Source organism: Paramormyrops kingsleyae, chromosome 2, assembly GCF_048594095.1.
Source record: "Paramormyrops kingsleyae isolate MSU_618 chromosome 2, PKINGS_0.4, whole genome shotgun sequence".
Lineage (NCBI taxonomy): Eukaryota > Metazoa > Chordata > Actinopteri > Osteoglossiformes > Mormyridae > Paramormyrops > Paramormyrops kingsleyae.
The window spans coordinates 10,747,480-10,772,782 of NC_132798.1; the positions used below are offsets into that span (position 1 = coordinate 10,747,480).

The window sequence follows — 25,303 nt, forward strand, 5'->3', positions numbered from 1 at the left end:
ATGATGATTATGACAGTCAAACGTGCTTTGCATGCGGGTTACAACCTGTCTCCTAATATCCAATAAGACCCCTGTTTTTCACCAGATGACTATCGGCTTTGCACCTTGTATGGTAAAACGTCGATACGTTACATTCAGGCAGGGAACCTGTCAGTGCTGCATGCACTAATGCATTTCGTAATTAATGAGGACACTGCTGGTGCTGGGAGTTTCATACTGGTTTCTGAACTAATGTTATCTGGACACTCGAATGCATTTTCCTTGTGATTCGGTGCTTCCGAAGGTGCATAAGCCAGCTAATATTTCTTTAGTCTTTATAGATAAAAGCCTTCCAGCTGCTCATATGTCACAAATGTCAAGCTGCAGTGAAAGTGTGGTTAGTTATCACTGCAGACGGAAAGCCTCGCGAGTCGAGTCAAATATCTCACTACCAGTGCAGGCGAAGAGTTAAAGTTAGGGTCTGTCAGCCCTTGGTATGCCGGAGCTCATCTTACCCAAGTCATCAGCTGGTGTGTCGAGATCCCGTTCGAATTAATCAGGCGTCTTCGGCAGAGCGGTGTGCATGAAGCCCTTCATCGCCACCATTTCCAGCGCCTTCCATTAGACGGCGCTCAGCAAGAACGAGGAAGGCAGACCACTGCATAATATCGAGGGTGACTGTAATGGAGACGAGGAGACAGGAAGCCGTGAAGGCTATTACACCGAAAGCCTCCAGTCAATAAAACTGCCAGACCCGGCTTTAGGAATTGGCTGCTCTTCAATCATTAGTTAAAACTCTCAAGCTGGTTGAGAAAAATGCCTTGGACACCCATTAGATGCTGAAAGGTATAGTTAGGAGTACAGCAAAGAGCACAGCCCTTAATTTAATGCTTCAAGCCAAATCAAACTAGGCACAGTATGATTTTATTGACTTTGGTTAAAAAAAATGGCAGAAGGTTGTAGGTTCAAAGTCAGTATGACATCATTGGTTGGCCTGTACTGACTGTGCATAAAAAGTCCCATAGTATTAAGATTACAGGAGTAAGGATAACTCTAAGGCAATAATCCCTAATCATCCATAACTAAAATGCATGCTGAAACAATAGAATAGAATAGAATAGATTTTTTTTTATCTCCATAGCTATAGAACCAGGTTCGTATTTGGTACTATTGCCCAATCCATTAGTTGGTCACTAATGTCGTAGCAGAACACATGACATTATTAGCTGTTCTCATGGCACTTACATTAGTGGATTTCGATTGCCAGTTGGCCATTCCTGTGTGTTGAAGATCAGATTATCTCAACTCTTATTAGACTCAAAGCACAGGGCAGCTGTTGTTCTCAAAAAGATGCATTTATTCCTTATATACCTGCACTATTAAGCAACTTGGCATTAATAGAACTAATTTATTACTGGCAGTGTTGGATTTTTTTTCTGTCAAAATCAGTTCTTCTGCATTTTACCATGGTCCCAGGACATAAGTTACAAAGTAATTGTTTTTAACAATCTTCACTTACTCCACCTCAAAACGAGACCTAATTCAGAAGAAGTACATTATTTAATTAAATCAGACATTAACTAGTAAATAAATATTTAAGTGTTGTTTTTGTGGTCCAGCATACAGTGGCCTGTTGATGACATTTAACATAAATTTAAATTACTTCTCTCACAGGAGAGAGGTTGATATGGAAATGTCTGAATTAATCTGCATTCATCAGCGGTGATGACCCAGCCAACAGGATGCTATACCCTTGAGAGATGACTGAGATTCCCCATGAAGAACCATGTGCAGCATATATATTACCACACAGCACCATTTTGTATCAAAAACTTTATTTATCAAAAAGATGCACCATGGAAATCAAACTCACATAAAAAGGAACAGGGCTGGGCTGTTCTACAGGGCATTACAAAACCAGCAGTTGTATACAAGATTGTGTAGAAACAGCCAGTGCTTTTTTTTTTTCCTTTTTTTAACCTTTTTACAGTATTTCTCTTTTTCACTCCTCCTCAGAAGAACACAAAATGTACACTTAAATATTGTAAGGACTAATCTAATTTTCTCAACAATGCTAGAACTTGACAATTTAAGAATAATTTCATATGTTCAAAATGTTTCCTTAGCTCTTTCCCCACACTGCTGGTTTCTGAAATGTTGTTCTGTCGCATCAAAGCCCAGACAGGCTTTTGTTGGGATTATGAAGAGGGTATCCAGAGGTTTTGTCAATAATCTGATCTTATTGGCTGCTGGTGAGTCCTGCCCACCAATCGGAGTGATGCTCTGTGATGTCACTAGGTACTCCTCTGCTGGGCTCTGGTTGGCTCTCACCATGTGCACATGCTCAGCAGCGAGAGTTGGAATATGGGCTCAAACTGACTTTATCCACAGTTTTATCTTCATTTGAATGTTCTTTGATAAATGGCACGTGTTTGTTATGTACGTTTGTTTGAAATATATAGTTTTGAGGTTGTTTAACTTTTGATACAGTATGCAAAATACAGTATACAATAAGCACAGGGATACAGCATTGCACTTATAAGTTAATAATAAGCACTAGTGGTGATGCTCCATTGATGATCAGCATCCCTTAAGAAGCTGATCTTCTTGTCTGACTCCCCCTGCTGGCAGTGAGATGCGCCGTCTCGTGCACACCAGCAATCCGTCACATTAATACGAAGTGCATCTGTATGCAGTGTTGGTATAGACAGGAAAACACGACTTTGTAGAAGTCATACAAGCCACTCACTTTGGTCTGGCGGATATTACGAAATGGGTGAAGCTCACCTTTCCTGGGCTGAAATGAAATATACAGCAAGAATATTTTGCAAGACTAAAAGCGTGAAAGCAACATGAATGACTTAAGTGGGGCTGTGTGCTTCCAACCTGATGCATCGTTTCCAGGCCTACAACCTTAAAAGAAAAAGGCAGTGTTTGCTACTCTGTGTTTCTTTTTCATAACAGTGATGGCCAGGCAAATGTGTATCTCCTGTTTACTTAACCAATCATCTGCATACTTCCGGCACATGTTGTTATGGACACACAGGACAGACATCATTGTTAGCATTCCAGCAGTCCTGAAGGGCTTTGGGTATAGTTTAGACTTCAGAAAACACTACGTGTTCCTGGGCATTGCAATTCCTACCTCCCATCAACGGCCATGATTATGAATACCCATCATTTTGGGTGATGATGTCACCGTTTAGATGGTACTCCATAGCCTACCATGATGGCTAGCTAGCCAAGTATACATAACAAAATAGTGAGCAATTATGTGCAGAATATTACTACCTTAATTGCACCACAATACTAAAATCCCATAAAGTCATTTGAAAGTCATTCTAAAATAATTCTGAACAACCTCTATTTTTCCTCTAAGTTGATTTCTCTTGCTTCCCAGCTGATCGTTAATCTGATCGTTTCTAGAACCGAAGTTGATGTGGGTTTTAGTAACGTGACAGTACAACAGGAAGGGGGCAGAGCATGAGAGTAATCTGATCTATATTTGCCTGTGTCCAACAGTGATGGACAGTCATAACAAGTAGAGATATAGCAGAGACTTGAGTATCAGCTCTACACGGGTGTGAAGCCCAAATGGACAAGGTAATGTTTTATATTAACTGGACCTTCATGATGCATTTACTATGCACTCATAGGACAGACATTGGACTTTCAAAATGCATTTGCATAACATTCATAAGCAGCACGTAAGGATACCTTAACAAGTCCTCAAGGTCTGCATTCATAATACTTCCAATGAACAGATGTGCCAGCTGTTATATTCATTAATAACAAACATTATAATCGTGTATAATATTTGTTATTAATGCAAATTAAAGCTGTTATGGTAGGATGTTGAAGTTTATTTACATGCTACTTATGAATGTTCTATGAATGCATTATGAAGGTGCTCTGAATGTTCTACAAATGCATTATAAAGGCATTATGAAGGTGAAGTTAATGTAAAGCATTGCCGAATGTTATTGTATTGTAAGTTTTCTCCTGACTTCACGGCCCTTTCAGTGGACTCGGGCCATCCTAGTGGAACCACAAGGACACATGGCACAGTGTTTAAGGAAACCTGTGAGTTTCTGGAAGGTTCTAATTCCATGAAGGATTAAGCTGTTAGACCCTCACAGAAAGACACGCTAGATGAAACGCCTTCCGTAAACACCGATTTCTTGTAAAAGGGTAGAAGTCAAATTGGATTATTTGATTAGCAGCTATGATCTGATTAGCAAACAAAATTTGATCTTAAAATAAGGGCATTGAATAATGAATTTATGGAAATGTGAAACAAACGTACGTTTTAATTAAAATGTACATTGGGGGGAAAATGCCTGCTAACACTGTATCGCCACTCCAAGGGAAGAATTTATGTATTAAAATGCGACACACATCAATTAAATTATGAAAAGGCCCAGTACTGCAGGTACCCGTCATACATCCAGGCACTGCTCAGCTCTGTACAAAACGCAGGGTCCATGATAACAGAAGCAATTGTTATGGCACAACTTTGGCGTAAACATTTATCATCTCCATGCCACCGCAAAAATGCACCGCTGCCGAACACGGCACACTTCAGAGTACCAGATAACCGTTAACAGTGTAGGGTAATACGCTGAAAAAGCCCCCTATGTAATTTTCCTATAATTGTTTCGCACAATAATGGTGATGGAATGCCAATGAGGGAACAAGTCATCTACAAAGATTGGATGTGTCTTCCTACATGGATTAAAGCCCAGTGGACCGGGATAGATCTAACAGAGAACCTTCTGGCATCTCCATGCAGTACAGGAGACAATACTGTAATGTTGCTTGAATGTAAAGGTTGAGGGTCACCGTTTTTTCATGTTTTTTTTTCCACAAGAAAACAAAATAATTGCTTATATATATATATCTTGTGCACCTGCAGCGAGAACCTATTGGAAATACTGTTACTCTAATGTGAGGAGGTCATCATGTATGTCACAACAATAAAAGAAAATAATGGTCTATTTTGGCCACTGTTCATTTCAGCTGTGCTGCTGCAGGTTCACCATCAGCCAGACGCAGCAGACAGGGTGTCACCTTACATGAGGGATCCTCGCAGGGAATGACACACATCAGACCAAAGGCCCACACTGAGCTATGCTTCAGCCTGCCCCCCTGAAAAGGTCTGCAAACATCTCTGTTACTGCCTGGACACTGCAAATCAAAACGCTTTTTTTCTCCAAGCAAAATCCAGCAATGGTTGTCCTACATCTGGTCCTTCCCTCAGGCTCTGCTGAATGAGACCCGTTCGGGCCGAGACGATGTCACTGCTTGAAGGGAATGAAAGCCAGATCAGACCCAGACAGACAGAACCAGCCCGTGGCCCCTCGGGGGTTACAGCCATGTTTTTTTTAGGCTGGGGGAGAAGAGGGTTTGTTTCAGAACTGTTTAGCAGATGTGACCAGGAATGATGGGTTGACCTTCTATGGGAGGTGATAAGTCAGCGCTCCAGTCGGGGGGCTCCAAGAAGCATTGAGAGCAGCAGTGTGGACAGCAGCCTGAGGTGCCTGACAGCCCTGTGCTCCACGGGATGACGCAAATAAATAGTGTTGAGGTGGAAGGAAGTCCAGTTGACACGGTTGCTTGGGTTGGGTCCAGGCACCTTCAGAACTGTTCCTGGGATAGTGACACAGGGCCAATGTCCCCCATATACTCAAGGGTCACAGAGTCACAGGGGTGACGAGGGTCATGGGTGGCCCTGACCCAGAGCCCTGCCCGGCCGGCCCAGGTTAGAAAGCAGAGCCGGTGATGGCGTTCAGCTGCTTCATCAGTCCTTCCAGGCTTGCCATTTGCTCGCTCAAGTCGTCTTGCTCGTACACCTGGAGGAAGCAATGCACAGTGATGAGCATCAAAGTCCGGGACCATTTCGAACGTAGGCATTTACACAACTCAGCACAGAGACGAACAGAAAAGCTAGAATTTTATTAAAAACGAAAAAGGAAAAAAAAATCAAACCTAGTAGAAATGTGAATTTAAAATGGAATCGACACACAGAGATCAACCGAAATTTACATCCACATTCTTCTAAAAAAAAAAAAAAAAAAATCAATTCTGCATTTCTCTTCCCAGCGATCTGCATCAGCAGTCACCAATCAGTTGTTTTGAGAGGGAAAGGGCAAGAGACTTTATTTGTCGGTTTTCCGCCATAGCTACCAGCATCCCGACTGCCTACAGCAGCGGCGATCGATGATCAAATGGACCATGACTAACTGACAGAGTGATTAACTGAGCGGGTGACCACTTGACCAGATGACGGACTGGCCACGTGACTTACCCACTGCACTCAGTCAGTTGGGTGACCTTTCCAGGGTTAAAATCAGCACTTAATCCCATTACAGCATGTCACACATAATGGCCATACGGACAGCTAATATTCAGCAATCGTTCATTGTTTGACGTACCCTTATACGACGCCTGACAGATATAAATATTTCTTACAGTTAGGAAGTATTTCTGTCAGACACGCTACAGTATACAGATAAACAGTCCCACGATATTACTGTACAGAAATAAGGTTCTGCTAATCAGACCACCACATTTAATGGGGAGGGGGCACGATCAGACAGATGGCGGGCATAGGGCTTGGAGTACTGACATCAGGTATGGGAGGGAGGATGACCTAGAGACACACCCGCCATCAAAGGGCACACCAGCATCCAAAAGGACACAGGTGCAGAGAGAGGGTCGGCCACACATGCACTGGGGGGGGGGCAGGGGGACCCACACCTGACATAAAGATGACTCTGAGCCCGTTGATGGAGGTAGCTTATTTACTCGGGGAGACTCCCTGAGTTCCTGCCTGATGGGAAAAGGCCAGATCAATTATAGAGATATGAGAGATGGATAGGAGCAACCTGACCTTTGCATCTCCACACTGCCTCCCAGTTTTTCCCATTATCTCGGTGCCTGAGCGCTGCCTAATGCATCTCTCCAAACACTCGCGGCGCGCTGTGCCACACATCACCGGTATTGATGCGCTAATGTGCGGCGGACTTCATCAATGTCATACGTTTCGTAGCTCCGGCTTTATAACCCGCCAAAGCGACTCATCACACCCCAGCAAGCGCTATAATTAGGAGGCTATCAAGGGAGGTCCCCTTTTGGATATTAAATGCTTATGAATTGCATTTTGTCTCATTTACAAACTTGATGAGATGCGATGTTTTGAAGTGACAGTTTTGGACTGCACTTCTCAGTATTAAATCCTGTGGACCTGCCGTAATTAAACCCAAGTGCTTATCATACAAAGCAGACTCAGTACCAGAAACTTCCATGAGAAAACCCAGCTTCCCGCTCCTCTGAGACTCACACCCTGCATATGAACGTCCCTCCTCCTGCTCAGTGGCACCTCCTTGCCGTTGGTACCTCGCAGGGAGTCAGAAGTGACGACAGCGTTGAGAGATCCTGAGGAACGCACCCTGGCACTAAGCACGCTCTGCTCTGATTCAGAAGATTAATTAGGTGTCCCAGAAGACAACCGGGGCTCCCATTGTGCCTCATTACCCTGCTTAATACTAACATTTGCTCTTCCACGGTACACAGGCTAAACCAGCACCCCCTGCTGCCGGGTCTTGCTCTGGTATGTGGCCTGGGCGGTTGCCATGGAGACTAGGTCCACTTACACTGGCCGGGTCCTCTGGTGGTTTCTGCCCCTCCTCGACCACCTCCGGAGCGGTGGGCACAGACACAGGCAGAAGGGGGGACCTTGCTTTTCCAGCCTGCCCCAGAGATGCCGTCTTCACCTGTGCTTTGGGCAGACTGGCACCTGCAAACACATGCAAACACAGTCATGATGTAGTACACAGACTGGGAACTGAAAGGACATGTAAACACAGTCATGATGTAGTACACAGATTGGCAACTGCAAGTCCATCTGAATGCAGTTATGATATATAGTACGTAGATTGGCAACTGCAAGCTCATGAAAATGCAGTCATGATATAGTATCTAGACTGGCAACTGCAAGCATTACTGCATGTATCAATTAACCTTACAGAGGAACAGGCCTAGCTCCTTAACTACCATTCCTTGTTCACATTTTTATTTTCTCCTTAATTCCAAGATACACAATCCAACATTTAAGTGTGAAAGTGTACCTTTTCCCTACAGCAAGGCAGAACTAAACACCAGTTAATCTCTGATTCATTTTCATTATCATTATTGCCCCCACACTGTCTATAGAGTTTGCATGTTCTCCCTGTGTCACTTTCTTCTGGATAATCCAGTTTCCTCCTGCAGACTCATCCAGGTCACATCAGAGTCGTGGGGGGGGGGGGGGGGGGGGGGGGGTGCAAGAGGCTATCACAAAGCTGGGGGCACACCCTGGATCCATCGCAGGGCACTCATGTGCACACTTACAGACAATTAAAATCCATCAAAAAACAATAAACCGTAAATGCTAAAAAAAGCACAAAATATTTAAACGGAACTGTTCCGCTTCACCCCTGTGGAAAGAATCATCCTAATCTGTGTTTCTCAGGTTATGTAGAGTATAATGAGGCACAGTATGTGGTCTGGAATAACAGATGCGTAAAATAGCATCTATGCTGCCTTTTCCATTCACAGAAGGGCAGTAATTGGTCTACCAGTTTTCAAATAAGCCTCTGATCATGTTTCTGCGTGTAGCAGGTAGAAGCCCTTTGTGGACTAAAGGCTGGTTATTTTGCTCACAGTCAGGATCGCTCTTACACTACCTATGAGAGTGAATGGGAAAAGAGAGCTTTCTTCTGCCGCAGAATTGGGATTAATCAGTGTAATTTACCATCTTTATTCTGCTAAATGATTACGGATTAATACAAATTATTTTACATGAAGGTTCTTTCTCTTTTGATTTTAAAACCATAAAACGAAATGAAAGCACGCCGATTTAAATAATGCTCTCAGATTAACAGTACTGTTCTATCTTTAAACATGGGTCTTCTTTGCATGCATGGAGACACACGCATGCATATTTATAGCCTGTGCTACCTGCACCTGTTAAAAAAAATAACTTCCCCATTTAAAACTTTCTGTAGAATGGGATATGTAAACTATTTTCAAGGCTATTTAACTTGCAATGATTATTGAATCAAATTTCTACAGTTTGAAGTAGATTTTGAACAACTATGTGCTTCTAGACTGGAACCTGCAGCATGTGAAAGTATATGAAATATGCAGTAGATGGGATTCGACTTAATCTAAATGCCTGTTGAAACTAGCAAAATTTATACAAAGCAGATTATGTGAGTAATCCCCTAAGCTGATCAATATTAAACAGCAGCGGTAAACAATGGACTATGGCCAGTTATCATCCACAGTAATACAATAACCAAAGAGCATTTAATTTAATAAATATTTTTGTTAAACTTAGCAAAATGTTGAGGAAAATAAATGTTTTTTTTTGTTTTAATTTGGTAGGCCGTACCTTACAGGATCCACTGTACGAGACCTCCAGAAGCTTCCCATGAATGCAAGCCTTAATCACTATTTTGTAGTGAAAATACTGTGTTTTATGGCTAAATCTGGTACAAATCACACGTGAAAGACTGCAAATTTAATGGTTAGATTAAAAAAATAATAAAATGACATACTTTTTCACACAGTGTTGGCCAAACGATCTGTTTACTTACACTAATAATGCCATACCAACTCCTGTTTCCTCATTCCTACGCCAGAGTAATTATGTGAGTGTCATAAACACACGTACTGTATACAAATATAGATGTGGAGAAAGCGTCGGCACGGTGCCTCGAAGCTCGCTATTTAGTTTCTTCTTGGGGAAAAGTCTTATCAGAGGGAGACGCATCCGCTCAAAGCATGAATCAATTGTAGATAAAATGAAGTGTTTTGTGACGAGGCGACAGACTGAGTATTATCACTTTCTGCTTCGGCGCTCTGTAGACACCGAGCATTGGCCAAGGGATAAATTATGAAAATGTACCTGTTACACCTTTGTAGTGTGTTTCACCATTCAACATAATGTTTATTTCCTGTTTGCCGCTATTTCAGTACCAGCCAAATTTAATCGTTCAGTGCGCAGGTTTCTCTTCCGCTGTCCACAAATGAATCGCCACGGCTTATTGTTCCATATCTCCGTCTTTGGCACCGAGTTCCCCCGCAGGGATCACACCTTTTGTTGGGATGAGGCTGATCCTGTCAGGAAAGAGCGGGTCTGCCAAGCCGGCTCGAATGATGGCATCATCGACCGGGGGGGGGGGTGGTATTTCCTGGCCGAGGACAGGCAGTGGGGGCTTCTAGGCGTGTTGTTCATTTACTGAGTCACGGTGACGGCGAGGGGCGCGAGCGAGTGCACGAGCGTGAGTGAGCGAGCGAGCGAGCGAGTCAACAAGCGGCATGCTAGACCAGGCTGATAAGCCTGTCCTTCTGACTGCCTGAGAGGATTGGTGCTGAGCCATACATGGATAAAGAAACGGAAAATGTTCCTGAAATCAAGCTTTACTTCATATTACTTGATATTCTTGCAGTGTCAGGCCATTTAATTAACCCAGTACAGGGCTGGAAGTCTACCTTTCAGGAACATTTAACCAGTTAATGTCCCATAAGCCTGGGACACTGCCATATATTTATGGATACTGCTGTCAGAGAGCAAGATCCCAAGTTTTTTTTCTTTTCTTTTTTTTTTTGTTTTTTAATAAATCTTCTGACTCCTGAGCCACGAGAAATCCTTACTGCAGCAAGGCGATATAATAAACAGGTGAAAATGAACGGTGACTCTGCCCACCTGTTCAAAATGGTGCCTGGGTGTCACCGTCACACTTGCCCAGTGGCGTGTCTGGAGAACTCTGCTCCAGGAGTTTAACTCTTTTGCTCCGCAGAGAAACGCCTCTCAACATCCCAAATAACTTGCCCGAATATGCAGAAGAAAAAAAAAGATTTCCGCTATCAAGTCGATGTAATTGGGCCGAAAATAAATCAATGTACAAAAATGAAAGCAGACTTGCCCAGCAAAGAAAGGGGGGAAAGGTGAGCACCCCCACGGGACAAATGGGTCTAACGGTTGTTAGGAGGGGAAACATCAAACCATTTCTCAACACAATAAACTGGTTTTTAGATCTGTTATCCCATTGGCTTATTGATTGGGGAGAGATTAAAAACGGTTCCTCGGCCACAAGGAGGTGAGTTCAATAAAGCCACTGAGTGGGGTGGGGGTGGGGCAGCATGAGCTGGTGTGATGAGGCAGGAGTGTGATGAACAGGAACCTCCCCCCCCCACGACACAATGGGAGGGTCATGACTGCACCTCCCCCAGGCTGGCCCAGGCGTTGGCTCACGGCCATAAAATCCACTCATACCCTTCGAATTTCTTCCCGTTTTATTATCCAGCGACACGAAATCAAAATGGAATTCATTGTCTTTTCTTTATAATATCTAACATTTTTAAAATGTTTTTTTTTCTTAAACTAATTGCCAATAAAAACTAGAAATTATTAACTGCAAGTACTGATTATTTTACCCCTTAGCTGTGGCTCACCATAAATAATGTGGTACGGCTGTCTTCAGACACATAATTATTTAAATGGGGTTTCACCTGTGGCCACTTCAGGCACATCACATGGTTTCAGTTTGAATGATTAGTGTCTGGGAAGAGTCTCACAATCAGACAGTGAGTTTAAAAAAAACCATAACGGGGGAAAGGACACGACACAGCCACGGATCGGCGTAGAAATCGTCGTCGTCTTAAACTGTATAGGAGGAGCAGTACAAGGACGGCACTTGTGCGAGAGGTCACTGAGACGCTCGTGGATGAGGCACTGTCCATGGTGCAACAATAACCAGGTTAGTTCATGAATCCAGGTTTTATGGGACGGATGGGAAAGGCAGTTACTAAAAAAACAGAGAATCCAGAAGGTTCGAGGGAGACTTGGAGGCCAAGTGAGACAACGTTTTATCTTTTGACCAAAATGGATCCTTTGGCCTCAATGCTAAGTGTTTACTGCAAGGCTAATGCTGTACGTTATTCTCATAACACTGCTCCTACCTTGTATCTCAGGGGAAGCAGTACAATGTGAAAAGGATGCTTCTGCGCTTCCGGGGCTGAAAAATTGGTCGAGTTTGAAAGCAAAACAAATAGTATGAGGTACAAATGCCTCAGGTCTGCAACGGAATGGCTTTGGAGAAGGTCCCTCTTCCATTGGCCAAAAGAATACCGCAAAAGTCACATAGGAATGGATTAAAAGATGAAATGAGAAGCCAGTGTGTTGGATTAGCCTGGAGTCCGGCGGAATCTGTGGCCAGTCGAGAAAGTCACCGCCCTTTATCAAACGCAGCAGAGCTCCAGCAAATCGGCATCACAGGATGCATGAAGATCCCAGTGTCCCTACATGTAACGCTGGTTCAACTGCCAAAGGTGCTTTGATCAAGCTTTACGTCTCTTGTGATACAAGTGAACAATGAATTCATCTCTGCTTTGTCATTTCTATTTTTTTTTTAGATTTTTTCCCCACTTTGATATTGCACTGTACTTTGTGCTGATCAATCAGAGGAAATCCTAGTGAATTTGACTTTAATTCCACAGAAAAACGTGAACATGTCCGATGGGGTTGAACCAGTTTAACAGCCACTGTACAGACCTTCTGTCAGGCCACCAAACTATTCAGCGCGATGATTAATGTGCGGCCTATTTTTAGCGGCTGCTTGAGCCGGTCCAGCCCGGCTTTCTGATGTACTGGACTGTCAGATAAATTTCTGCAGCTGTGCTTCACTGAGAAGATCAATAAAGAAGAGCATCCCGGATAAGCACACACTTCCAGCTCAACGAGCTTGGGCCTTGTCTCTTTTTCAATGGCCGTGTGATTGGCATCAGCAGGACGTAAGATTAATACCAGGATTACGAACTTTCAACCACCGACACACATTGTGCAGGGATTTTACATGGAATCCATGGCAGACGTGTTATACAAGGATCATACTGTAATCATGAAATTAATCAAGAACTAGACATTGAAGCCACTTTAAACTTGCTATACACATATTTCAAATGACTCTTCAAATATCTGATAAGAAGGTATTGTACACTAATATCACTGTAAAGCTATTATAGTCATGTATTGTACAGGGATCTCATTTCACCTATCTGGCTGCTACAGTCTGTAATGTACACCACCCCCCTTCCTCCTTGACCCTGACCAGAATAAATGGTTGGAAGTTGGATGGATGAATGGATAGATGGATAGATGGATGGACGGTTTAATTGTGATGTTGTGTGAGGTCTGTGTGATCTCGCTCTGAACCAAAAGTAACTGGCTCTGCACCAGTTGTATTTTGGCCACAAGTGCTGGTCTCCATGTCCTGGCATTGTGGATGTATGTGTTTTGACCAAGCACTGTGAGTGTGTGTATGGATCTCATTTCTGACCATGGTATTTTACATGTTTCGTAAACCTGTGACACACGCATATTGTACGTGGATTTAAAGTGCCACCAGAGACAGGTAGGTATAGCACACGGCTATTACATTAAAACTGTAACATGCATGTAGTGCAGGGGACCCGTCCTTTAAAACTGTATTATAAGCTGCATTTCCACCGCTGTGCCTAAATGCTTCTTGGTGTTTTTCACTTATCACTGTTGCTGCACTGAGCCACAATGAACCATAAAGCCATCGGTCCCGCTCTATGCCTGGAGGGTACCTTCTATGATTGCTTATAGTAGTGTTGTCATGCAGCCGTAGAGAAACTTATAGAGAACTATTCATACATTGTATTTATCGGGGGGGGGGGGGGGGGTTAATATGGTTTTGGGTAAATATAGAAAATTTGAAATAATCTCAGGTACACACAAATCCAATCATTTATCTCTCTTTGGGTTGGTGGATACATGTTGAGTGGAACCTAGGATTGTCAGCTCAAAATGAGAAATCTTTTGTGTTTACAGTCTACTGCCCTTAATATTCCAGCCGTCTACAGCTATATAGAATTGTTCATTTAAAAAGCTGCTGCTTTTGCTTGAGGTAAGCCCAGGAGAGGTCTACTTAAGATACTTTTAATTTCACCAGAGCTCATAAATCTTTCTGAAAACAGCAGTAGGGTGTCTTAGCAGAAGTACTTCTGCTTAGACATCCTACTGCTGTGTTTATCTGGAGATATTTGGACGCAATCATTGTTGGCAGAGTTAATTCTACAGCAGTTACTCCTACTTAAACTGGTACCTGAAATAATAATTGCTGACAGTTAGCAATTCCGAGCCCTGGACAGGGCTGCTGGTTCATTGCAAGGAAACAACATATCATAGACCATTTAGAGGTGCTGGAAGAAAGCAGCGTATGCGGAGGAGACCCATGAAACACAGAGATGACCTGCAAACCCCACATAAAGATACAGAGAGCAGAGGTGGGATTTAAACCCCCAACCCTACAGCCAAGAGGCAACAGTGTTTAGCCTTCTGTCAGCATCTGATTGGTTGACATAATGATTGATGCATATGGGTTTGTACTCACTGGCAGGGGGCATGAGGGGCGTGCCAGCGAAACTGCGCAGCGGGTGGGTGGGTCGCACGCAGGCAGTGGGAATGCTGCGGCTGGCGTTCTCCTCTCCGGCCCCCCGCTCGGGGGGCGAGTTGGTGATGACCGTCGGCTGCTGGGTGAGCTGGACGTGCGGGGTGGGGGGGGCAGGGCCCTCGGCTGCCATCGCTGGAAGGGGAAGCGAAATGGACACTGGCGTTGATAGGCTGAGGCTGTTAGGGCACAGACTCCTTACATACTCTGACTCCCATTGCACTCTCAGCTTATAACCTAAGACTCAGACATACCACACTCGTTCAAGCTTTATTCTCATACACCACCTTAGACACCTAAGTCTGGTTTTACAAGTTATTAAAAAAAGAATGTATTTGTATTTTGCACAAAAGATAATAACAGACAATCATCTGGGAAAATGTTAGGTATATGAAACCTCCTCAGGGGAAATAAGAGCCAACAAGGCCTGACTCCCAGAATCCGTGAGTTAGGGCGTCTGTTAATGAGAGGCCAGCTGTAGACTGGGATCAGGGCTATTTATGAGCACTTATCAGAGCAGGTAAGGAGATTAATACAGACAGAGGACGATAGACAAAATGGCTGACATGCAATTTGGGTTATATTTAATAAACAAGGCCTAATTAGCTGGTCCGTTTATGACACTGAATCGATGCAGACGAGCTCCTTGGAGGTGTTCCCCGCCGAGCCGCAGCCACGCTCGACTCATGGCTAATCGGGTGCTGAGTGAGACGCCGCGGCCATCAGGACGCGGAGCCCGACGTGACCGGGATGCTAACAGTGACGCGGGCCGGCGGCGTGTGGGTCCGCAGAGAGCCTGTGTACCCACCCAAAACTGCCTATTGCTCCTCTGCTAGCAAGTGCTGCTCTTGTGATGTAGGGCCAGCAGGTGGCGTGCTGGTTAAAGAATGGGCTCCATGACTGGAACGCTGCCCACAGGGTTACGTCCCAAGTGGGACTGCCGTTATAACATTGTTCGACATACTTACCCAAAACAGCTTTACTAAATACCCACCTACTGTGCAAAACACTTAGGCAGCCAAAGGAAATTATGCTTAAATGATATTGCTGTTGGTGTTAAATTGCTATATATCTGGCAAAGCGTGTCAGCTTAGCCATTTTAAAACCTCTCCTAAAATGCACCAAGCATCCAGTACACCAATGCACTTTTTTTACTTGACCATTAGCATACATTGATGCATTGACAGGATTTCTCCTTTTGGATAACAGAAGAACTTCATGTTAGTGCTTGTTGAGTTCTACTGTTAGACTGTATTTTTTTCTAAACAAATATACACTTGCTGTATATAAATGCATAAACAAACGTGACATTTGGATTTAAGTGTCTGCTAATACTTGATTTACAGTAAAGTTCTACTCAAAGAGGAAGAATGGCACTTCACTAAAATGCTGTATAGGTGATTTCCGATTACTTGCCGATGCTAGACAGCTCCCTCTGAGATTGACCTTTCCTTAGGCCTCCACAGGCACTTTCTGTCTTGTACAGGTAAAATATTCAGACAAATTATGTTGACTACAATGGTGGACAGCACCAGAGGGAAGGTAATACAAGTAAGCTGCATTACGAGAACAAACAGTTCATTCAAACCAACCAGGTCATTTTCTGAAGAACCTGAGCATGTCTTACTATTATTTCCACTTACACCACAATTTTGGCCAAATTCTATACAGAAATAGAACTTATGAATTCCTTCTGCAGTCCTCAAACCTTCTGTACTCAGTGTTCCAGGCATTTTTCAGTGTCTGATCCATTGACGGGGGGGGGAGGGGTACCTGGCGTGTAGCCTCGCTCCACGGTGAGAGAGGGGAAGGGCATTGGTCGCAGGGACAGCGGTGGGTGAGGGTAGCCACAGGAAGGTGATGGCAAGACCCCGGGGTACTGGGCACTCTCCAGAGCTGGCACTGGGATGGCGCTGACAACAGCTGCGGGGGTGACAACAAGGACAGGGGATTAATCACAGACTGCTTAACAGATACACACGCACACACACACACACACACACACATACACGCACATGTAGGGTAAACATATCCTTATGGGGACCGCTCATTCATTTCAATGGGAAAAATGCTAACGCTAACTATGACAGCCTTAACCCCTACCCAGCCCTAACCATAACCACAAGTAACCAAACCAAATACAAGACTTTTTGCATTTTCAGTTTTTTAATTGCAGTCACAGATTTTTTTTTATAAAATAGAGTTTTCTGATATGGGGACCAGTTAAAAAAAACACACACACAATCCATATAGTATTAATGCAAAACTTTACAAATGTGTAAAAAAGGCTTAAAAAGGCATGAACAAACAGATAACATAATCACATATTCACACACATTAAAGGGGAAATTGGTGTCAGATCAAACATGACCTCCTGCCTCATAATGCTATTCATTTGAGCATTTGAGGCTTAAGCCTGTAATGGTGAATATATGAGCAGAGACTGTCAATTTAATCTTTACGTGGCTTTTTAGAGCATATAATGTGATATTCTCCATACAAGCCAATACTAGTACATCAAATAGATTTATTAATATTGCGGGATCATTAATAAACACTTCTCTCTTAATGGATGCCTCGTGCTTATTCTAATATCACTGTAGGATTTACTATTAACAGCCGTGCAAACAGATCCACGCGATATCAGAGGTCAGGGGAAGAATGTACTCTGGATAAAGAGGGGTGGTGTGGTGTGGGGTGGGGCAAGAAGAAAGGGGAGAATATTTTTGCAGAATTTCAGACAAATTCAAGTCTTAGAGCTGGCTGCAGCCAGAAGTGGTCTCCAACCCAAAGCTTCCCTTTGAGGGCAAAGGGATTAAATCAGAAAGCCTTTAATCTCATTTGATTATGGGGCTTCGACACCTGACTGCAGCCTGCCCACCGTCTTAAAGAAATCACATAAGAATTTTCTAAAAATTTGCATTTCACTCTGCTACTTCCTGGGTAACTGCGGAAATATTATTTATGCCGCCTTTAAAGGTTAGGGATATGTGTACCTGTCCAAAGGGTGTGGGTTTGAAGCCCGTCACTGGCAGACTAATCATGTCACAGTTGGACACTTGAGCAAGGCTATTAACCCCAACTGCTCCATGCAAATACTGGAAGAGCATGCAAAGCCTACACACTTAAATAGTCTCCAGGCAGGAATCAAACCCATAATCCATGTGACCACCGGGGCACTGCTAGTCTAATATTTCTTTGTTATAGAATAGTTGTAAATAATTAAATAGAATTGTTAAATAAGAAATTATTATGGTATTGTTATTTTCAGTGATATACAAATAAATCCACTTAAGACTAAAACGAAAACCTGAAAATAAAATCCATTTAACTTGGGACTTTGTAAATGATCTAAAACTGTATTGTTTTCAAGCTTGCAGCTTCTCTCAGGTGATGCTGCTCAACGAAATAATCACACTGCAAGGTTACTATATTCAAAGAGCAGCCAACCTCCATCTGAAGTAAAATATTTCAGGAAAAAGCCCTCAGTGTCACGAGTTGAGGGACAAAGGACTCGAGGGCAGGCGGTGCAACAGAGTGTGGGAACAAACTGATCAAAACAAAGGGATCAAAACAGGAGGACCAGAAATTAGGAAAGGCACAGACAACAGGAAGGTTCAACATCAATGACTAGACTAGACTGGGAAACAGAGCACTGGGAAGCATGTATATATGAGACTAATAAGGGAGCTAACAAGTGGCAACTGTGAGTGATTAACTCAAGGATTAAGAGAGGTAAGACGAACGAATAACAGTCGTGGCTTGATAAAGCCATGTTAGGGAGGAGACAAGAGAGCCTGGTGAAGAGAGCAATGTATTGGGAAAAAAAAATTTACTGCCAACTTTTCATAATTAACCATGCACGTCAAGGATTTCAGGGGATACATCCTGATTTCCACATGGGTAACAGAGGAACTATATCAAATCAAATCAGAAATGTTGTTGTTTTTCAGAAATTCAAATAAAATGCAGTTGTCTGTAGAGCTCCAAAACGGTTTCTGTTTCACCATGTGGTCCTTGTACATCTTTTCATATTGCAAACATGTTAGATCTGCCATATTGGATATAATAGAACTTCAGCCAAATTACTGGAAGCTACACGGGGGTCAATCAAAAAAATCTCCCTCCTCAGAGCCATTTGGCCAGTCAATATGAAACCACCACCAAATGTTGCTTGAGATTTTGCTGAATAAAAACAGTGAAGAAACACTTGGCAGAAATAAACAACAAATATACTGCCACGATCCAATTAACTTTTCTCCAATTTATCATTCATTAATTTACCCATATCTTATGCATAATGTTCTCATTTACCTGCCAATATGATTTTGGAAAGCTATTTCCTTCTAATCAGCTGGATTTTCACTCAAAGGCAAGTTTATATGATACATGTGTTTGTTAACGCAAACAGTCTGCTCCTTCATACAGTGAATCATGTGGCTGTAATTCAAGACATGTAGCATGTAGACTGCACAGAGAGAGTCTGTCTACCTAAGCATTATAATGGCTAAGATGTGCGATCTAAGCAATTTTGAATGGAGTATGGCTGTTGATGCCTGACATGGTGTTCCAGAATCTCAGAGCCAGCCATACACTACAGTTTGATATCATGAAAAAAATACATCCTGTCAATGGTATTCGTCACAGAAAAACGCCTTGTTAATGACAGTGGTCAGAGGAGAATGGGCAGACTTTTTATCGCTAACAGGAAGACCACAAGTGGAAAAATAACAGCACTGTACTCTGATATGCAGAATGGCTCCTCTGAACTCTTGTACCTCATAAAACGGCCATTGAATATACATTGACTTAATCATTTTTGTCCATCTACAAAAATTAAGCTGGTACATAAAATAATATGGACACAATGAAGCATGTCATAAATGTATCCATCCATCCATCCAATTCCTGTAACCACTTGTCCATTTCAGGGTCTTGGCAATCATAACTTTAGTGTAATAAAAAAAGTTAAAAGTAAAATCTCTCTTTGCCCTCCCTACTTGCAGCATTAATTTTAAAAAAGGATTCAACTTTAATTTATCAATCTTAGTATCCCCTACACTGCTACATAACTTTATGCATCTTGGACCATGCTGGGAAGAAAATAGGTTCTTAAATTCATACATCTGCCCTTTTGATTGCTCAAGCTGGTAGAGCGCAGGACTTCAGAAGCCTAAAGATGGACATCCTGATGTGATTAGAAGATGGATCGATAGACAGAGCTCATACATTTTCTGTATATCCTACAACACCATGCCTATTAACAGTGGGCTTATAAGCTGCTCCTTCAATCCATCCATCCATGCATCCATCCATCAATCCATCCAAGGCACAAGGCAGGGTATGTCCTGGAAGTGATGCGAGGTCATGGCACTCAACACTCTCACACACGTGCACAATCACACACTGTAGTGAATTTAAAGACGTCGATTTGCCTATTTGCCTAACCTTCCATGTCTTCAAACTGCAGAAGACAGGGAGAACGTGCATACTCCAGTACTGACCACACTGCATCTTTAGTGATACATCAACAATATCTGTCCTTATCTATCAGAATATGCAGCTCAGCTCCTTGCCCAAGCATGTGTCATATCACGACTAGATTACCATCTATAGCATATGCCATGATTCCACTGTGGATGACTCAAAATGCAGCAGCACAGCTGGTATTAAATCAGCCGAAATGCAATAATGTTGCACCTATTCAAGGCAGAATAAGCTACCTATCCACATCTGTCCAGTCCCTCGCTCTCAACCATCACGCAACACCTCAAGACCTGTGTTGGGCATTTCCGGTACAGAAACCACAAATCCAGACCAAGATTTAGCTTCTACCAACCAGTTGAGCATAAAGAGCCACAGTCACAGAGTACTCAGCTGGTTGGTAGAGACAAAATCCTGGTCTGGATTTGTAGTTTCTGAACCTGAAATGCCCAACACTACTCAAGACACATCATTCCTGGAAACACCTCAAAAGTATTATGCAGTCGAAGAAAATATTTAAGACTATTTAACTGGGTAGTAAGTGTGTAGTGTGTATTTGCATTATTTAACATTAGAACATACACAAATTAACCATAACACAATTAAAAAAAAATCTTACGGCCTATATCATGATATCTTTCTGCCTGGCTAGAGGAACATCACTTTGGTTCCGAAACCTTTGCTCAGTGGCACCCCAGCCATTCCATGTATTTATAAAATTTAACTACCATTAATTAACTTAATTAGTGAAATTATTTGATGGGGCATTACTTAGCCAAACAAGTGGCAGAGTCAATATATACGCGTGTATTGGGCGGTTCCTGCAAATACTGGAGTGAATTTAGAGGAGGTTTTGAAAAACAACATACTTTGAATAGACAAAGCAACAGTTTTACACTAACATGAAGAACATTTAAACATAATTTTCTTTGAGTGCCTGAGACAGTGCTGTACTGTGTCATCAAGCAGCCCTTGGCTTTGCTCTTCTGGCTCCTCTACATGCTCTTATAGGGCTATTTCCCAGCAGGATCATAGTGTTTTGATTTAAAAGGCTCTTCTGTTAGGATCTCATCATGTTTTACAGTGTAAGGACTGTGCAAAGGTCTTAGGCAGTCAAAGAATGTTATGTTTAAATGATCTTCATGTTGGTGTAAAATTATAATATAATGTCTATCAAAGTGTGCTAGACCTTATCCATTCCAAGACCTCTCCTAAAGTCACCCCAGTGTCTGCAGCAACCATCCAGTACACTAATGTATTTTTTATGATTTGACCATTAGCATGCACTGTTTGGCTTAACAATAACTCATTGAGTTATTTAATGAATTAAGTTAACGAACAATTGAGCTGCATATGAAATGTAGCAGATGCCATGGCTGGGGTGCCCCTGAAGAGAGGTTTGGGAACTGAAGCTGTGCATCCAACAAAATATCAGGAACTTTTTTGGAGAACAGAAGAAATTAAATTTTTTTATCACATTACTGGTAATTTGCATACATTTTAATGTTAAATTGTGCTTTTTTTCTGAACATATATACACTTACTAACCAGATAATTAGCCTTAGACGTCTTCTTTGCCCGCCTAACACATCGGCACGGTACACTATCGCTCTTCCTCTGCTGCTGTCTGACATGTTACCGGTCTCTAAATAGAAGCTCACTATGCAGGTTCCTCAACATGTTGTGATGTAATACCTTTCCCTTTGTATCTTTCTTTGGACAAAAGCATCGGCTAAATAAATTAATGTAAGTGTAAATTCCACACAGACTGAGCTGGGTGCAGTGTTCAGTAAGAGCCATTAAGAAATGGTTAACGTAGTGCCGTGGGTTTCTGGGGATGGCCCTCTGTGTGTGAACAGCCCACTGCACCTGCATGGCCACTTGCGTTCATATTTCATATTTGCACCTGTATTCAACAAGTCCAACAATGTGCTTCTCAAATCCTTTGACAGTTGTAACTTTTAAAACCTTGGAGCTAATTCTACAGCGGGCAAATGCGTTATGCTCCGAAGCAGGCTATAAATATTACAGCACCGTTTTCTTTTCAACTCCCGTTAAAGATTTATTATAGGAATTCAGGGATATTTTAACAACTTATCTCTCCTCATTTTCTGACTATGACTCTCCAAAAGGGTCATTATGAGTTTCAGTTTAACTCTTCAGACGGCATTCTCAGCTGTTTCTGTTGCCTCTCATCTTCCTGTGATCCATTTTGTATTTGGCTTTGATGTTTAAAAATAATAAATAATAAAAACAATCTTGATGAAATTAGGATGAAATTAAAGTCACTACTAGAATGCTGTGCAAAACTGTCTCAAAACACAGTCACATGCCCCTGTAAATATACAAAAATCTACATATCTGCCAAACACACACACACACACACACACAGAAATATCAAAATAACAGGTCCCCACAATGAAATATAAATATAATCACACACATTTCTCAGTGGCTCATACAAAAACTTTCTGGATATCAATGTTACCTGCAACACTACATATAAAAGTAACCTCAAAGATTAGCTATAGATCACAAATATATGCAACTGATGACCTTAACCCCTACCCAGCTCTAACCTTTACCACAAGTAGTTTTTGCATTTTTTGTCTTTTCATTGCAGTCACAGATTTTTATAAAATAGAGTTTTCCCTTATGGGGACCAGGAAACTGGTCCGCATAAGGTAAAAAAAAACCACAGGTATTCATCACATTGTGGGGACATTTGATCCCCACAAGGTAAGGTATACCTGGACCACACACACACGCACACGCACACATTTCTTGTATATCAGTACATAAAATGCTGCTTAAAGTTTTATTAAGTTGTCACTACATTGTAGCATTTAGGGTTTTTTGTTCTTTGCTGCAAACATTCCGACAGCTTGGATATTAAAAGTGGCTGTGTTTATATTAAATGGATAACAAATCCCCCCCCCACCCCGAAACTAACATCTGCTCTGGAAAGAAAAAAAAAAACTATCAAGCTGACGCCATACTTTAGTCATTTTTAGGCCTCCAGCAGAATGTAATTTCCTTGTCTGAGAGCAGACAAAGTAGTGCTTCTGGTGAAAAGGGATGCTATTTTTAAAGGAAGCTTAGTTTTGGTGTTCACTGTGAGAATGTCAAATGACAGAAAATATGTATTTATGTAACATTAATATGTGGACAGCAGAGTTACTATAGGCTGGATAGTACACATGCCAGTAGACCAGTAAATAGTAGAATCACTGTCTGCTGGACAGGAGAATCACTGTATCCTGGGCTGTAAAATTACTATGCTGGATATCAGAATAACTGTACACTGGATAGTAAAATCACTGCATACTGGACAGGAGAATCACTATATTCTTAGCTGCAAAATTATTAAGTTGGACAATGCAGTCACTATACACTGGACAACAAAATAACAACATACTGGACAAGAGAATCACTGTATTCTAGGCTGTAAAATTACTATGCTGGACATTGGTATAACTAAACTGCACAATAAAATTATTGCATGCTGGACAGAAGATTCACTATAACATTGGCTGTAAAATCACTGCATACTGGAGAGTTGAATCACTTTGTGTTCAGCTGCAGAATTATTGCGAAGACAGGAAAATGGCTGCAAATTAAGGGTGAGGACAAATCAATACGAAGTAGACGCTGAACACAGTTCGAATGCCTTAACATTTAGCAAAATACTGCAGCTCTAGTGACACCCCCAGGCCTCAAGATGAGCCCCTAACTGTTTTAACTTGGTTAACAGGTTTTACTTTTTTTCAAGCTGTAGAGTTGGGCCACACTGGTTACAGATTCTGTCACATAAATGTGCAATAACGAAAAAAACGGGAGAAAAATAACTCCTATGACATGGTTTCAGCCTTTTACATTTAATGAGCATCGTGTAGCACATCTGGCTATTTGCAGCCAGCAGGAAGTAGTACTCTACACTTCCTTGAAGTAGTACTCTACACTTCCTTGAAGTCCGCCCCCTTAGCATGCAAGCAGATTACGTGCTGGATGAAGGCAGAACCCACCAGAAGGACTGTGGTTTTCCAGGCCTGCCTCCCACTGTCGGCACAATTGCTAATATACCTCTGATTAATGATGGCCAGCCCCCCCTTATCAGAATAAAGTGGACTCATAACATGTCTGGAGAGTCTCACCTGTAAGAGGCCTTTTGTTATGTTTCCTGTTATTTCATTTTGCTTGTATGTGTTGTTTTCCGGTTTTCACTGCTTTTTCATTTTTTTTTTTTTAGTTCCCTTCACTTAAAGAGGCCATCTGGCGTTTGTTTGTTGTTTTTTTTTCTTAACTAAAAGCCTTGCTTTGCTCGACCCTTCTGTCCCGAGCTCCTTTCCTGCTCATGTGACAGACCTCCACCCTCCCAACCTTTGATATAAATATAATGATGCATAATGGCTCCTGCTTTCTCCTTGGCGAGGTATCTGCTGGAGGGTATTTATGTGTCTGCCGGGGTGAAGCACCTGAGACCTTCATCCAGGTATCTCGAACAGGAAGACATTTGGAGGTGGGATACCGTGAGCTGGTTCTAGAGAACCATGAACGTGAGACGGGATTTTTGCGGTTTATGATGTGGACATTTATACATTTGGAGTCAACAAAAAAAAAATGCTGAGAATAAACCTGACAATGAAGCTATCAAACGGCCAGACATCAGTTCTGTCAGGCATATGAAAAACATAGACAGGACCGGTGATTAGCATGCAAGGTGGGAGTCCATTTTAGCCTGTTCACTTCTCCAGCAGAGTAGTAGAAAGTATTTTTTTAAAGTATATTGGAATATCCAAATGTGGTAGTATTAAAAAACTGAACAAATAAAACCTGCATCTCAAATTTCCCTTTCGGTTAACCTGAATATGAGATGAATGACAACATATTTTTACATAAAATGAATTTTAAAAATAACTTACTTGTAAACAAGTTGTACCTAAAGCGCCATTTTTATATTCAAATTCTTTTTTTAGTGGAGAGGAAAATATTTTTAATTGGTAACTACAGTACATATCTGTACCTATACTAATGATATAATGTAATAATTGCCAGTGGGTTATTGAATCGACTGCATTTTAAAAAGTAATATAATTACTTTATATAATGACCTTAATTTCTGAATTAAATTGATTTTCAAAAAGAGTTATTAATGGCACTACACAGTGCAATTAGCAGTAGAGAATGTGTTTCAGTTCAAAATACGCAGTATATTATGCATAATGAAGCAAACAGGATGTTTTACAACTGAAATACTTAAGTAAATGCTCACATAAATCCCCCTTTTGCCCCCTTAATTGTCTCTCAAATAAGCTCTA

The 25,303-nt window shown here is 42.0% G+C and overlaps 1 protein-coding gene across 3 annotated transcripts in view; it reads right to left on the reverse strand.

Moving 5' to 3' along the window:
• Window positions 1-4,259: 4,259 nt before the first annotated feature.
• dcc (DCC netrin 1 receptor) overlaps window positions 4,260-25,303 on the reverse strand; it is a 181,550-nt gene continuing 160,506 nt past the window's right edge. For all 3 annotated transcript variants that reach the window (XM_023803312.2, XM_023803310.2, XM_023803309.2), the window contains exons 26-29: window positions 16,275-16,424; window positions 14,445-14,636; window positions 7,635-7,777; window positions 4,260-5,831 (exon numbers count right to left, since the gene is read on the reverse strand). In XM_023803312.2, coding sequence (XP_023659080.2) covers window positions 5,742-5,831; window positions 7,635-7,777; window positions 14,445-14,636; window positions 16,275-16,424 — 575 coding nt within the window. In that variant the 3' untranslated portion in view covers window positions 4,260-5,741. The remainder of the gene's footprint in view (window positions 5,832-7,634; window positions 7,778-14,444; window positions 14,637-16,274; window positions 16,425-25,303) is intronic.